Genomic DNA, 15420 nt, shown 5'->3' on the forward strand with positions numbered 1-15420 from the left:
ATAAAGCTCTCCTGCTTTAACATTATAGATTTCTCTTTCTCTTATCAAGTTAGTTTCTCTTCCTAAAATTTTATTTTCTATTACAGTAAGAACACAACTCTCCTAAGAAAAATTTTATGTACAATACAGTATTGTTGACCACAGACACCACGTTCTACAGCAGATCTCTAGACCGTACAATTTGTTTTGTTCCTCTATTTCTGAGATTCAGGACAGCAAGTGAGTACCCTGGGAGTGACAATCAATCTTCCCAAAAAGGAAGTGAGGGGAGGGTACAGTGGCTGCAAACTTTAATTTTTTTCCTTGTCATATATAGTTATTTTCACTAACCTGCTGCAAAATAGCAAACAAAGGGTAAAGGCAATTTTGCTGCCAGAAATTACTGAGCAGGCTTGAGGATGAAAGGAAGATACAGATTGGGAGAAGGAAGGGAGGATTAAAAGGTAGATTGACATTCAATGCATTTTTACCTCCTTTCAATGTGCCTTTCTACACTAGAGAGGCCACAAAGCTAAAAACTTAATCTCCTATATTCCACTGCAGCTAAGCGTTTAGATTTGGATTCTGCCAATCACGGAATTATCTGAGAACTGGAAGGTAGAGATGCAGTACAGTCTGTATGTAACTATTACTTCTCTTTGTTGGTAAGCATGATTACAGAAGTACATAGTTTTCCTGTAACAGTGTTAGCAGAACTCAGTGTGTCTGATCACTACAGCTTTATGGGTGTTGGGGGACAGGCATAAGAAATCCGTTTTGCTGGTTCACCATGGCTTCAGAGCCAGCAGCAGCTGCAGCAGTGTCCCGATTCTGCGATTCCTAATGTTAAAAGTGGCAGTTGCTCCCTCAGTAGTCTAGATCTGTGATTTGGCTTTGGGAGTTCTTCCCAAAAGTTTAATTAAGAGTCTATTTCTTCAGCTATCACAATAATTCTTTAAACCAGGCGTCACCAACCCCCAGGCCATGGACTGGTACTAGTCTGTGGCCTGTTAGGAACCAGGCTGCACAGCATTAGGGGAGGGGTGGGTGAGAGAGCAAAGCTTCATCTGTATTTGCAGCTGCTCCCCAGTGCGGACATCACCACCTCAGCTCCACCTCAGATCAATAGGTGTTAGATTCTCATAGGAGTACTGGTCCCTGGTGCCAGTTAGATTCTCATAGGAGTACCGGTCCCTGGGCCAGAAAGGTTGGGGCCTGCTGCTCTAGGCCATTTAATGTACTGCATTAAATTTTTTTGTTTAAAGTTCCTAGAGTAAATTTTGTTTTCTGCAGCTGAACCAATGTAGGTGGGAAGGTATACGCATTTTATTTTTGTCAGCTTTAATCCCTTTCTAGTACTTCTGAGTAGTACTTACTATTCCAACTATTTTTACCATTTTTTAAAGTACTCTTCACTATTTTTTTCTACTTTCTATTCTTTCCCTCAAAGGGAAGACATAGACAATAATTACCATCATTGGTAATCAAAAGGAAAAATTTTAATTCAAGTTAAAAATAATTAAAATGTTGCTATTTGTGTTAGCCCTTCTTTATAAAGCAAAGACTATTGGAAATTAAAATAACATGTGGAAAATACTGCTTGTCTTTTCTGCTAGATTAGAAGCTTCTTGAGAAAAGAGAACACAACTCTCTTGGTCACTCCTCTGTCCTAAATTATCTGGCCCACAGATGGAATAACCGAATAAGGATAGGAAAGGCCAAATACACATTTTTCAGCACTTTAAAAGAATATAAATGGAATATTATGCCATGTTTAAAAGGTCAAGGCTGATATTTATGCACTGGTATGAAAGGATTAGCAAGATATATAGTATATTTTCATTTGTATTAAAAAAAAATTCATGTGTATATGCTTATAAATGTATAGAAAAAAATCCCAGGAGGCTATGCAGCTAACTGATCACAGTGGGTATATTCTGAGAGGTTCGCTAGTTGAGGAACAAAGTGGGGAGAGAGTCGTTTTTTTTTTTTTTTATTAAATTTATCGGGGTGACATTGATTCATAAGATTTTGTAGGTTTCGAGTGCACAGCTCTATAAGAGATCAAGTGCATATTGCATTGTGCTCACTACCCCAAGCCAAGTCTCCCTCTGTCACCACGTATTTAACCCCTTTTGCCCTCTGCTCCTTCCCCTCAAACTGCCCTTTCCCTCCGATAACCACCACGCTGTTGTCTGAGTCTTGAGTTTTGTTTGTTTGTTCATTTGTTGTTTTTCTGTTTTCTGTTCTACATATGGGTGAAATCTCATGGTTCTTGACTTTTTCTGACTTTTCACTAACATGGTAATCTCAAGATCCATCCATGGTGCTGCAAATGGCAGTACTTCATCTTTCCTTACAGCTGAGTAGCGTTCCATTGTATGTATGTACCACATCTTAATAAGCTATTTTGTTGAAGTATAGCACATACAGAAAAGTGCACAGATCTCAAGTGTACAGCTCAATAAGCTTTTTCCCGTCTTAACCATTTTTAAATGTACAGTTCAGTTGTGGTACAGTATATTCACACCGTCGTGAGGAGGTATTTTTAACCACGTATTCCTTTGCATCTTTTGAATTTTGCCATAAGTATGTATTACATATTTTAAAAACATGCTTTTGAAAATGTAAAGCACTTCAGTACTTTATAAAATAAGGTATTAATTGCCCGATGTTGAATGTTACTAAATTTTAAAAGCTTTTTTCATTTTTTAAAGTTTTATAGTACACGTGTAAATATAAAAAATTGAAATGAGAAAAAAGTTGTAATTCCAAACCAAATGCACGTGTTTAGTCCAGGCTGCAGAAATGTGCTTTTCTTTCATAATAGTAATAAAGCTTATCTTGTGACAACTCCCACTAAAATGCTGTAAAAAAAAATGCCTATTTATCTTGCTCAGTGAAAATCCTAAAGTATATTAGTTTGCCAGATTTTGGTATTCATGGTAAGGCATTACTAATTTTACGTTTTAATAAATTAACAGTTCCCAGCTGTTATTAATTAGGCATTAGTTTTAAACATATGTTAAGGCAGAAACTGTACTCCAAAAACACTGTGTAGATCTGAAGCCTGACTGCCTTAATTAAACTTGAATATAATTTCCAAAAATCAAACGTAGAGTTATGTAGAATGTTTTGAACGAATAAGTTGATTCTACCATAAATCATGGAAAGGTGTTTTTAACCTATCTAAAGGATTTTTTTTAAACTACTGTTGTTAACTATATTAAATTACTGCTTTGCAGTTCAGAAACAGTATCTCAGCAGTGAAGTTTTACTAAAAATAAAAAATTAGGCATCAATAGTTCCAGCAATCACAACCTAGTCTTCTATTCAGAAAGAAATGCCATTTTCCCAGGTACATCTGAAGATATTACAAAGTATTAAAACAAAAAAATTAAAAAATGAGTATTTTCTAAATAAATCTATCAGGGAGGCTATATATGAGTGTCTCCAGACTGTTTTGTTCTACAGATCTGTTTATTCTTGTGCAATATCAATAGTGTTAAAGGAAATAAGTAGAAAAATATACAGTTATGAATGACTTAAATAAATAGCAAGCCCTCTGCATACTTGATTGACATAATAATTTCCAGTCATCTCTGCATTAGGACCACTTCTGGTCTGGAGAATTGAAAACCACTTTACAAAGCATACGATAGACTAATCCATATTCTAAAATATTTTAACATGTCAGTATTCTTCTCCATTTGCTCTCTTGCCCAACCTCTCTTGTCCTTTCTTACACTGATCCACTGGGGACACTGCTCTGACTACTTTCCAGCCTCCTTCCTGTTTACTGATAAACTTTATGCAGACTCATAAGAGGAAAGTAGTCTCCAGTGTGTGTAAGTTGAGGATGCTCTTAGTACAAGAGAATATAAAAATTTCAACAGGAATCCAGAAATTAAACTATTCTTAACCAAATTAGTAACTGAGTCTCTGAGAATGAAGAGACTCTTTAGTTGAATGTTGGGTATTAACTGGAGAAATATAGCTGTACTAAATTCACTTAGGAAAATAATATAATAAAGACACGAGCATTAAGTTTATTTAGATAGTACATATATTTCATATCCTTTCCAATTAATAATAGACTTTGACAGATTAAGGAACAAACAAGTATAGATATTATACATACAATGCAGAAAAATATAAATAAGGTCATTTTCCATGAATTTTTGTGGGATTTTTAGTTTTGGGTTTTTGTCTTATTGATGAGTGATGACAGGCACAGAAAATTTAACAGAATGCCATTCTGTACTTTTCCACCTGTTAAAACTTTGAGAATCACTCTTTTAGAGGAATTACAAGTAACTAGCACTATGGGGAAGTTGTATCCAGAGGGAAAGGGGGAAGGGGAGTAGGTAGATAAGGGGGGGTCAAATATAAGGTGATAAAAGGAAATTTAACTTTGGGTGGTGAACACACAATGCAATATACATATGATATATTATTGAATTATATACTTGAAACCTATATAATTTTGTTAAACAATGACACCCCAATAAATTTAATTTTAAAAAAAGAAAGAAAAAAAATTAATTGATCAATGGCACACAATGAGCAGCTAGCTTACCTATTAGTACACTAGAGGGCAGACCAGGAGTTGTTTTATGCTTTCCCAAACCAACATCTGATGATCAACTTACTTTAAAATGAAGGAATCAGAATTTGGTGTATGTATCTCCCTACTTCTTACTTAAAGGAACAGAGTTTCAAGTAGTTCAAGACCCTAAGTGAGTTGTCTAAGAAACAATTTCTTGGCCTTTTTAGCCATACTTCTCTTGCTCAGGTCCGCTTCCACTTCTGGAAGTGTACTTTCACTTCTAATAAAACTTTTCTTTTCTACTGTAAACAAACAAACAAACAACAAAAAACAAACAAACAAAAATTTCTAATTTTTACCTCTAAAACTAAATTATTCTAAAGTATTTGATATCTCAATGATATTCAATGACAGAAGATACCAAGCAATTGGAATTCTTGTTAATGTTGTTAGATGTGAATATGGTATTGTGGCTGTGTAAGAAGATAACCATATTTTCAGAGATTTATTTGGAAATACACAGAAATGAGATGACAAGAAATCTGGAATTTTCTTTTAAAACACTTTGGAGACGGCAGTAGCAATAGACATGGATATAGCAGGTGTAAATTTTGAAATTCTAGGTATTCGGTACACAGTATTTTTATGTTATATTTTTGTAGTATATGTTTGAAACATTTCATAGTAAAAATATCTTCAAAGAATAAAAAAAGAAATAGGACTATGGAAGTTAAAGGATTTCATACCACCTGGTGTTTTAAAATTTTGATTCAAAAGAGGCCTTTTGTTTAGAGCGCTATACTCACTGAATATTTAGAGCTTAGAATATGGGTACAAGGAGGGAGATTAAAATGTCCGTTCTTATTAATATGCAGTTATATAAGAAAACCAGTTAACCTTCACTTTAGATATGTGGATGAGATTCAACTACAATGAAGAAAGATACTTCAGAGAATACCAGATTTTGTACTATGGATAAATGAGTATTAAATGTCATTTTCCTATAGAAACATAAAATTTATTGAGATTTATTCTTCTACTTGCATTACAATTGGGCTAAAAATTCAGCAACTACATGTAGTTCATTTAAAATGTTGCCCAGGTTTCTTTTTATTTAAATAGGAATAGATAGTCTATATGTATAAAAAAATCTTTATTTTTTGAGTGACGTGAACAAAAGGCTGCCTGTTGGAAAAAGCATTAAGACAAAAATGGGCTCAGTCTGGCTTTTGCACCTGTCTGAACCATTCAGGAAGAAGTCTGTCTGGACCTTGAAGTGAGTTCAACTGATGTCTACCCAGAACAGCAACTGCTTGTAGATAAGACTAAGATTTCTCTTGACTAACCCCAAATTCTTTATAATCAAAGCCAAAAATCTCTTGTGGTAGTAAACAGTTGTTTTAATATTTTTAAAAATTAACCTAATATAAGAGTTTGTTTTCTCAGGTAGGAAATTAATATTCTTATATATTTCTATCCATGTATATTGTTCTCTTTTGAAAATTAAAGTTTCATTCTTATAAAAAAAAATTGAAAGAAAATATGATGAGGCTTTATAAAGTTTATACCCTATGAACTGGGTATTTTGTATACATAAATTAGTCTAAAGTAATAATTTGAAATGTGGTGAAAGATTTATGTAAAATATATTCTTTGTATGTCCACAGGATGCAATATTTTGCAGACACTAAATTGATGCTTTAGAGTAAATCTAAAGACTATGAAAATACTTATGGTATATGGTAAGGAAAAACAGTACATTTATAACTCTAGAGTTTGGTTCCAATTTTGGAAAAAGAAATTCATATATAGAAAATAGAAAAAAATACATCAAAATAAAGATAGAGCAAAAATCTTGGGTTGCATGATTTCTTTTACTCAACTTTCTATAGTTTTCAGGTTTTTCTATGAGGATACATTTTCATTCAAATCAGGAAAGGTTTAAATCATAAAACTTTACTATTATAATAGCCATACTACCTCTTTCAGGTTAACGAATATAAACCACAAGCAAACATAATGACATTTGGTACCAAGTGTCCTTTTTTTACTTCATATTATGAATCTATCACAAGCTAGGAAAAGTAAATTGCTGCTCTTCCCCTCATAAAATTTTCTTAAGTCTTAGAATGATTCTGGATCTCTTGGGTATAATTTCAACAAAAGTTTTTTTTTTTTTTTAACAGCTGGTGAAGTTTCACTTTAGAATAAGTTCCTGTTTTTGAGACTCAAATATAAATATAAATAAATATATATACACATACACACATACATACATATGGGGGGGGCAGGTTACAATTTTACTTGGCCTTTACAAGAATATAGGTATTTATGCTTCTAAGTAAAAACTATTACACTATTTATTACAGAAGAGTCTCAGAAAATTGACATTGCAGTCCCATTCATCAAGGGAAATTCCTTCCTTCCATTATACATAGCAGTAGCAAAAGCTTAGCCAGAAAATTATAATGGCTCTCTTGTTCATAAAGAAATGATCTCTAGTTTCAATAGGGTGCATGGGTCCATAAATGAAATATATCAGGTGATCTAAGTTTTGACACTAGAAATAATGTATAGAACCAACATTCATAAGAGAATCTTGAGGGCATGGGCCATAATTTCTACAAATCTATAATACAGTCCATAGGACAGAGCATATAGTGGAAATCTAAGAAATACCTGAAGGATGAATTACATTTCCAAAGGCAATTCTATTTTCCCACTGTGTAGCAGCACAGTTTAAAATGGTGGTGTGGCATAAACCTTTGATAATAAGAGTGTTACAGGAATAGCCCCCACTCCCTACTTCTGTGTGGATATTTATAATGTTTATTGATAGAACTAAGCATTATATGATTAGATCCTGCCAAATAGCATTCCTTGATCCAGCAATGTCATAAACGTGTTGTGCTCCTTAGCTCATAATTCAATGATTGGTATTTAATGTACCCAAAATGTCCCAAATCAACAGTCTACCTTAGAAATTCTTTCAGTTCAAGGCTCATAGTGTTTCATTCTATCAAATGTGATATCTTAAAATATGCAAAGTTCATTTATAAGAAATATCTATATTAAAATATTTCCGAGAACAGAAATTTTTAGGTGCTAAAAATCACAGTAGCTGATAGGGGTCTTAACATAAAATGGGATCCCCAAAATCAAAACTTTAAATTTTAGCTGAGTGCTCTCAAGCTACTTTTATTAATTAGAATTAGAGTACTAATTAGCACCAAACTATGTCATCTTGATGAAGACCCCATCTCAGACTATATATCTGAAAACAAATATGTAAGTAACTTTGAACATTGTTCACAAAAACTTATCTAGTAATTGTTTTATTTCCTGCTACCATAATATTCTCAATCAAGGAAATATCAGTCAATGCCTGTCTTGTACATGGAATACATTCACTTACAACTCAGTCAGTGAATATGTCAAAGCAGTGTCCTCCAGCTACCTCCAAAATGCAAAATATGCAAAATAAAAAATTTTAAAAAGAGATTATAGATATGTGTTAGCTTCTGTGGAGAGCAAAGAGATGGAAAAAGCAACTTCCTGTGAATATATGCAGTTCTTTGACCAAAGACTGCTCATCACACATATGGTGCCCATAAGAAGAGTTGGGTGGTTTAAGGAAATGCTAATAATTAATGATTAAAAATAAGGCTTACAGAATGGCCAACTTGTTACTGAGCCTTTAATGTCTCACAGCTGATAAGTGGTAACATAGCTATTTTTTATAGACTTGCATGATCAGAATTTCATTTCTGTAGCTCAGAAGATTCAAAGTTCATGTTTCTGTACAAAGTAGAAATTTCTAGATTGTACTAGATATATGTAAATTTTTTATGCTAAATGATCAATTCTTATAAGGTATAGGATAGATATCCAAAGTCACCCATTTTAACCTCAAATTAATTTTCCTGCCCATACATACATATTCCTATTTCTTTTTGAGCAAATACAAATGAGAGGGGAAAGTAGTATTCTTGAGAGAAAACTGCATGCCAGGAAGTACCAGTTTTTAGCCTTTGTGTTTTTAACCAAATTACAAGTACTATTTATTTAAGAAAGTATATATAAAGGTATACTGTAAGGCAATTTTCACTGAAATAACTTCAGCTCTGAAACATAGTAAGCTACCAATATTAAAAAAGTTCCAAATATATAATAAAACAACGAACTTTAAAATATCACTTTTAAAGTTTTCCTTTAATTATCTGATGAAAGAGTTAACATATACTGTTATGGGAAGGTAAATGTTGAAAATGAATATATTTGAATTCAAAACTACAGATTAAAAATTTGTTTTTTTACTCAAAGCTTTTAAGCATTTGACAATTTGACCAAAGTACTTAACCAGTCTCAAATCATTTAATAATTCTAATTTTATATCCAAGAAGTATATTTGTGTCTGCCCACTTCTGAAATAAATTGATAAAGTATGCTTATATTGATATTCTTGATTCTGAACTAATGGATTATTTAGAAAATGGTAGTGTTTAAATTAGAAAGTGCCAATATCAACAACAGCATCCATTGAAATCAAATAATTACTTTCAGCAATAAATACCAGATTAATTACCAGAGAATAAAGGACATCAGATTATCATTACACAATATTTAGTGAATACTTTCTACATGTCAAACATTAAACTAGTCACTAGGAAACCCAATGTTAGCAATAGGGATAATATTTATATAAAAGATGGTGGGCATGGAACCTTTCTGTGCTCCTTACGGTCAGTGGAAGATTGAGTAAGAATTCGGTTGCCTTTATGAATTCTTCAGGTTTGACTTATATTAAGTAAGAGATAGTCATTTTGTTTGGTGTTGGGGTAAAAGGAGTGGGTCAAACGACAATTACTTGAAATAAATATAGACTCACATTCTTTTTCTCCTTAACCTCATCAAATTATGTTTACTCTCTACACAGTTAATTGTGGAGCAAAGAAATTATAAGCATGAATCAGTTTTATAAAGTTAATTACAATAATTTGATCCTAAATTTTTATGATGTAGCTTCTTACATTTAAAGAAGGTTACAGAGAGTAATGACTGAAAGATCTACGGACATGTAACTGATGTTCCTTTCCACTCTAAGCACAGGGGAAGTGTTCTTAGATGTATGCTACTATTTGTGGTCTGTTACTATTTCTAACCCTGACTCTTGGACTCATTGCCTTTGGTCAGAAGTCACCCAAGAGTTTAAAATACACTTTTGCTAGACATTTTGAAGAATGTACTAATCATACATTTACAGTTTAGTTAAGCTCATTGCTCTTTTTGATATAATCAAGGATATAATAGAACCCAAAAGTTGTCTGTCATAATCTTCTTAACCCACTGTACTGATGTCACAATTACATAAGAACCACTTCAACAGCTCAACTAATCTATGGATATATTTAGTCACTACTCTCAGAGGCTTTTAAAAGAACAAGTCATAATACAAAATTTGAAATTCGTTAAAATGACACTGATTGTAAATGTTCCAACAGCTCCTAAACAAGTGAACTACCCAGGATAATCAATTTGCTTGAGTTCATATATACCTTAATTATAAGTCTACATTAATCATTTCACCGATTCTAGTGTTATCCTTTCAATTATTACTTTTATGTTATTTGGTTTTAAAATAGTATAGACATTAAATCAATATAGTATTTCCCTTTAAAAACAACAAAAACAAAAATCTATGTAGTAAACTTAACATTTTAACTTAAAAAAAAAAAAAAGTCCCTAAGTTGCAGAGAGAATTTAAGCGATTAGGACACTAAGGCAAAAAGGTATCACAAATCTTCCAGTCTTAACGATCCAACTAGATTATTACTTTTATATATTCGCCAAGGGAAGAATTTTTTTAAACACAGGAAACTAGATCATAATGAAAGAATTTCTGGATGTCTTCTTCCTAAGGCATCACTATTTCACTTGGAACCATTCACAGCGCTGGCACTGGTTTACCCGAGGTGCTAAATGCACCCTCTCCGTTTCCTTGCCCTATTTGTACTTCTGACAGTGCAGTCCCTTCCCAAACAAGGCTAGCTTTGTAACAAAGCAAGCAAAGAAAACAAATAGTGCACATGGCAACTTCCAAGCCCTTGGAGGTGAGAGCATCACAACCCTCCAACTTTGTTATGCTCTCATGAACACTTGTGAAAAAAGCTGTTTTAAAACCGTTTCACTTTTCGAAGACTCGTCATCTATAAGATTCTCCTTGCCCCTCATCTGAAATTAAAATCAGGGTGAAAAGGGTCCTGTGAGCATAATGCACGCCAGAAGTTCCACCAAGATGGCAGTTACCGAGACAGCAGTTACTGTCACCCGACAAGCCCCTGCAACTGCGAGGGCGTCGTTCAGAAGGCGGGAAGCAAAGGGGGTCACCCGAAATCTGCCAACTTGAGAGCAGCTCGTACCCCGGGTGTGCGTGCTCGGACCTCTCCGCACCTCACGCCCCCAAATCCTTCCCCCCCACCTGCCCCCACTTCGAGTCACCAAGTCCCTTCCCATCCCACGCCCTCCAAATCCTTCTAACTTCATCGCACGTCCCCTCAAACCTTCCTGTTCCACTCTACGCCCCTAAATCCTCCTCTCCCTTCCCTCATACACAACCAAGTCCTCCTCTTCCTTCCTTCACACGTCCCCAAGTCCTCTCCCTCAAACCGCCTCCTGGAGTCCCCCAAATTCCCTCTCGTCCTCTAAAACTCGCTTTCCCTTCAAAATAGCTCCCCTCAAGATGCCTGAATCTCCGCGCGACCGCGGGTTCCCGGCCCCCAACACTCACGAGAAGAAGGGATCATCCTCAAAACTGCTGCTCAGCATCCTGAACATCCTGGCTCTGTCTCGGGCGGCGGCGGACGCGGACAGATTGGAAGACGATGTAACTCGCCGCGGCCGCGACCGGAGCCTGCCTCTGGCCCCCAGACGACGCTTCTCTTTTGGCCACGAAGGCGGGGCCCGCGAGGAAAGGCGGAGCGGGACGCAGACCTGCTTTCCTATTGGATGCTGGTTCCCTTACGTCACCAAACGAGGCGGGAGGGGGCATAATGTGCCGCAGCCATGGCAACCGCTTTCAACACAGGAGAGGCCAGAGGGCCTCTTGCCAAACCTTCTGGAGCCTCTTGAGGGACAAGATAGCTTGTTCACTGGTCTTCAGGAACAAAAAAATCACACAATCTTATGTATGACCTTGGGCAAATTGCTCTTGGTCTCTTTTCAGGAATATGGGGATAGGTCAAGATTTAAATTAGATAGCATCCAGACCCATTCACTGGCCACATTTTCCATTCGCAGGAACGAGTCCTATATCTGAAATACCCTGTGGTAGTTGGTCCCCCCCCCCAAAAAAAATGTGCAAAGAATTTTTTAGTATAGTTAGTAAAGAGTGTACATTGCTTGAAGGAAACTGGATGGAGGGAGTCTATCAGATTTCAAAAAACTTACTTTCCTTTTGTGGGTCTAAAACTCAAAGCAGTATATCCCAAAGTAAGAAATGCTTAAGTTATATATACACATGGTACTTAAAATTAGGTCAAAAAGTTGCTCTCTCTTCAGTCCTCTTTCTAGCCTCTAATTCAAGGATCAGTTCCAACATTGACACCTGTATGTCTTTAACACTTCTCCAGTATTCATTTACCTAACAGAGCAGGACTCAGACACAAGGCTTGCAGCAAGCAGCCCTATCCAACTACAATTTCATTACTATACATTTCTGTTTTAATTATATTTATATGTGAGTCTTCTGTGTATGTCAAATGTAACTGGTTTTAAATTTAAAGCAATGCTATACGTTAATAGCCAATCTTTAAAATTTTGAATGAAAAAGTAAGTTAATTTAAAGAAACAGTACAAGTGAGATTTGGATATGGGAGAACGATATCATGACACTGTTACTCATTTATTGAGTTTTGGAAAACACTGTCCTGAGGCCTCTCAGGAACCTAGAGACAGGTGGAGAAGAAGATAGAAGAGAGGACATAAAAGAAAGAATGATAAGACTGTAAGAAGAGAGAAAATGCACCTTGCATATCCACCTTTAATTCACTGGTCTCCCCAGCCTCTGTAGGGTGCTTTTCTCTAGAGATAGAGGACCATCCATGGATCCACGGGGCCTCCTGGGATGGAGCCAGAGAGTTGGCACTTTGCCAGGGTGAAGAAGCGTGCAAGGCCTGATTTGGTGGTGCTAGGAGTACTTAGGGGCTATTTTGGGAGCTGGAAATTTAATCCTTTGGATCTTTTACCTCCCTACCTTTAGCCAAGTTCTCTGGCAGCCTCCTTTCCCTAAGATTGGTGGCATGAGGTAGGGCAGACTTCATAGCCCAAGCCAAGATACTACAGCCCTTCCAAGGAAGAGGATATTTTCTTCCCTTCTGGCCTCAGAATGAAGCTCAGGGAGCACAGGTATATTAGAAAATTTCTAAATTAGTTTTAAGGCAAAAAAAAAAAATTGTTTTAGAGGACCTGAAATTATTCTCTCTTTAAAATAGTACAACTCAAGATGTTAAGGAGGTCACATTTGAAAAACTAAAATAAAATGGGGTAAGTTATTGGTGATAAGTGACAATATTAAAATAGTTCTGGATTAAGGTCAAATAAAGCAACTTGTGAGAAAATGTTCTTCTCTCTTGTTCCCATGGGGATTCTTCTTAGAATCACATTGTTAAAACATGAAAATTTTAGTGGCACAGATTAGTCAAGAAGTTACGTGGAGCTTCTAAAAGCAGTTTGGTCCTAATGGCAAATGTTTTTTAAAAAAAAGTGGAGGGAAGAGGAGTGTTGAATCTGAAAGACCTCATCCATTTCCGATTGAGAAAGAAGTGGAGATAAAAGAAATGGGCAGGAGAAGATCAATACTCGAGCAGGGGGAAACAGAGATGCAGAGCAGGACTAAAGGGGAGAGAGTCCTGGATTTGTCTGTAAATCGAATGACAATAGCTAATATTTATTGAATGTGTGCCAGGCACTGTTGTAGGCACTGCATGTGCATTAACTCATTGAATCCTCACAAGATTTTTACAGAGTAGAGATGGTTTTTATCCCCACTTACAGATATTGCAACCAAGACACAGAGAGGCTAAGTAAATTGCCAAGGTTCACATGGCTAGTAATTGAATTGGCCTGGGGGCCTGAAGTTTTCCCTGGTAGGGGCTGGTTGCATGGAATGTGGATAATGGGTCGCAATTAAAGATGTAGGATGAAAGTGGGTAATCGTTTCTTAAAAATCATGTTGACAAACTAACTAATGGGTCCAAACTAAAAAGTATAAAATTCAGTGGGAATATATTCAAATCAATTCAATTTTACAAATATTAAGTGCCTAACCTGTGTCAGGCACTGATCTAGACACTGAGATATTGGTAAAAAACAAAACGAACATTTATATTATGTTTATCGCCATATTACGTATGAAAAAAGTGAGATGCAGAGAAATTTGGTAATTGTCTATTCAAATTCAAAAGTTAATTCAAATCCAGATTAGTCCTACTCCGAAGTTTATATTTTTTCCGCCGCCCTATTTTGCCTCCTTATAAAAAATTAAGTTAATCTTTTACTGAGCACCTCTATGTACCAGGCACTTTTACATATATAATCTCTAACCATACAACTTATGATTAATTTGGGAGGTCACTGACCAAGTTGAAAGAACAGATAAAAGCACGAACCCCAAGCCAATCCTACAACTCTATTAAAAACACCAAAGAGTTCAAAACGTCAGCGAGTCCTCTTTTCTTTCATCCATTAATTCATTAAATATTTATTAAGGCCTTAGTATATCCCAAGCACTATTCTAGGCATTGGGGATACAAAACTCTCTGATCTCTTGGAACTTACATTCTAGTGGACAACTCCTTCACCAGCCAACTCTGCAATTACCCTTGTTACAGCACATCAGACTTTTCTAAATGCTTTTGAAGACATTATCTCAAAAGCCCAAGAAGAAATAAACAGGCTCTTGAATGCTGGACTTTCAAACTTAATTATAGTTCTGCAGAGCCATAAGTGTTAGGCCATTATAAACACTTTTACTGCAGTTAATTTCAATGTGTCTATGGGTTCATTGTCTTAATCCCTTTATCTTAAACTGTGCACGAAAGTGGTCTGGAAGTGAGATGTCAGCAAATTCACAGGAGGCACCATGGGACATTTAAAATTTTTGAGGGAAACAGAGAGACTCGGCATGCTAGACATTGAGCAAACTACTAGCTTGAAAGAGTTCACGTATTTCAATATTAGATTGTGCTACGTTCCTTTAGATGATGTGATATCTTTGGGAAGCTAGGTTGTTGCTATGATGAAAAGGAAGTACCTTGTGAAAATCTGTGGGGCACACAAAACACTGGTGGCAGAGTTCAATCTGTTTCCTAAGTTCGAGAAGTTGAGCTGCGCTAGACTTGCACGCATCTATTAGTGTGATTATTTAAGAATGATATAAAAATTATTTTCTCTTTTATGTGCATTATTTTTTACAAGGCTACTGAGTTCTTAGAACATAAATACTTAAATTGTCTGGACCTTACTACATAATAAACAGAATTATTCAGTATTTCTTTGGCCCTAGTGGTATAGTGAAAATATTACTGAGGCACTTAGTTTGGGGACCCCTGTCCTAACTCCATGATCTTTTTTCCCAAATTTTTAAAAGTTTAGTTGTATCATGAATCTATTTTCTCTAAAAGACAAAACTCACTTTGTTTTTAGTGTTTATCTTTTCAGCCAGCTGTCTTACCAGTCTTCTGACAAGATTGCATTCTACCATTATGAAAGATGAAGAAATGGTGCATAGTGATTAAGTAACTCATCTAATAAGAACATAGGTCCCAAGGTCTTCAAACTTCCTGTCAGGGCCACCTTTAGTCCATATGGCATCTTTGTTCAAATTAGGAAACGGG

General features: G+C 35.6%; 1 protein-coding gene across 1 annotated transcript in view; it reads right to left on the reverse strand.

The window, feature by feature from the left end:
- MLF1 (myeloid leukemia factor 1) overlaps positions 1–11485 on the reverse strand; it is a 31331-nt gene extending 19846 nt beyond the window's left edge. The window contains exon 1 of the mRNA XM_006908195.3: positions 11316–11485. Within this exon, the coding sequence (XP_006908257.1) occupies positions 11316–11362 (47 nt within the window). The 5' untranslated portion in view covers positions 11363–11485. The remainder of the gene's footprint in view (positions 1–11315) is intronic.
- Positions 11486–15420: the final 3935 nt, after the last annotated feature.

This window comes from Pteropus alecto, unplaced genomic scaffold (genome assembly GCF_000325575.1).
Source record: "Pteropus alecto unplaced genomic scaffold, ASM32557v1 scaffold81, whole genome shotgun sequence".
In the NCBI taxonomy this organism is placed as follows: Eukaryota; Metazoa; Chordata; class Mammalia; order Chiroptera; family Pteropodidae; genus Pteropus; species Pteropus alecto.